The sequence below is a fragment of the Aureococcus anophagefferens genome (genome assembly GCF_000186865.1).
Source record: "Aureococcus anophagefferens unplaced genomic scaffold AURANscaffold_94, whole genome shotgun sequence".
In the NCBI taxonomy this organism is placed as follows: Eukaryota; class Pelagophyceae; order Pelagomonadales; family Pelagomonadaceae; genus Aureococcus; species Aureococcus anophagefferens.
In genome coordinates, this window is record NW_008705644.1 from 31,553 (window position 1) to 32,778 (window position 1,226).

General features: G+C 54.2%; 1 protein-coding gene across 1 annotated transcript in view; it reads right to left on the reverse strand.

Moving 5' to 3' along the window:
• Positions 1-934, reverse strand: part of AURANDRAFT_68319 (hypothetical protein) — a gene marked incomplete at both ends in the record, with an annotated part of 1,702 nt that extends 768 nt beyond the window's left edge. The window contains 6 exons of the mRNA XM_009043979.1: positions 36-82; positions 113-187; positions 322-436; positions 570-728; positions 761-776; positions 810-934. Of these exons, the coding sequence (XP_009042227.1) occupies positions 36-82; positions 113-187; positions 322-436; positions 570-728; positions 761-776; positions 810-934 (537 nt within the window). The remainder of the gene's footprint in view (positions 1-35; positions 83-112; positions 188-321; positions 437-569; positions 729-760; positions 777-809) is intronic.
• Positions 935-1,226: the final 292 nt, after the last annotated feature.

Sequence of the window (1,226 nt, forward strand, 5' to 3'; positions counted from 1 at the left end):
TTGGGATCTGAAGATTCCCAAACAGTGCCAGGTACCTTGTCTTCGGTTTGATCCAGAGGAGCGGCAGTTGCAATGGGAGCACCTACGCGCAGCACCTTGTCATAGATTCTACAGGTCAACGCTGAAGGCTTGCGTTCACCAATATCGGTAATCTCTGCCGGAGACGAATTATTGCTTCCGCATAGATCTGTGACAAATAGATGTTTAACAATTAGATTCCAATAAGCGCCGCATAAAAAACCGTATTCTGTGAAATTCCAAGCGGTCGACCACTTGACCGGATATCATCGCTGGTGAAGCCGCCCGATATAGTAATCACACTCGCGGGCAAAACGATCGTCGTCAACAGGACAAGCTGGTAACCCAGGGTGATCAAAATCGCTGCAAGTTGAACGAGCTTCCTTCGGGTCGCCGGTATTAAGCTGCCGGCACAGACCTGATGTATGCACTTATTCGACGCGAGATCGACGGGCACGCCCCTTACGAGGGCAAACATCGGAGGCGGAATACGCTCAGTCGGCTCCGGCCGCCGCGCGAGGCCCAGTTTTCACATGGCGTGGGTTTTGTACTGGTAATCTTCGATTAGCCAGGAAAGTATCGGCTGCGGATACCGGGAAAGTGAATAAAGCAATGCAAACCAAGGGGGTACCACACAGGGATGATGCAAACCAAGGCGGTGAACCCAAAGTAAATAAGCCGCTCTCGGGCAGCCCGAGCCACAGAATCGCCTGTGAAGTCTTTGCTGATTTCGACAACAGACGCTCCAGCGCTCTCGCCTAATAGAATGGTAAAAAGATATGGAATGATACATATCATTCGGGTTCAATGTCAGCATATTAGCCAAAATGCTGACATGGCCGACAAGCGATCTATGTTGTGTCTTGGGACCATTGGCGTAGGCGGGCTGGGCAGGAGGGTGTTCTCTGCCAGCCATCCAGCACCGACAATGCGCGCTTACGTCGACACGGACGTGACGCGGCAGCCGATGGGGCCAACAGAGGGGTTCCTGGACCCCAGGACCGGAGCGGTAGTGCGGCCAGAGAAGCAGGAAGTCGTGAGGATCCGGGGTTTTTCGTCATCAATAGCAGAGCAATGGTCATGGCACCAGACAGTGTCCTTTTGTGGGCGCGCCATTGGCGCGGAGCATGCAGTGCTGGGCATAGTATCTGCTCTGCGGCTGCTGGTGCCAGCGGGAGGCAGCGAGCCAGCTAAGCAGCGGCAGAAGC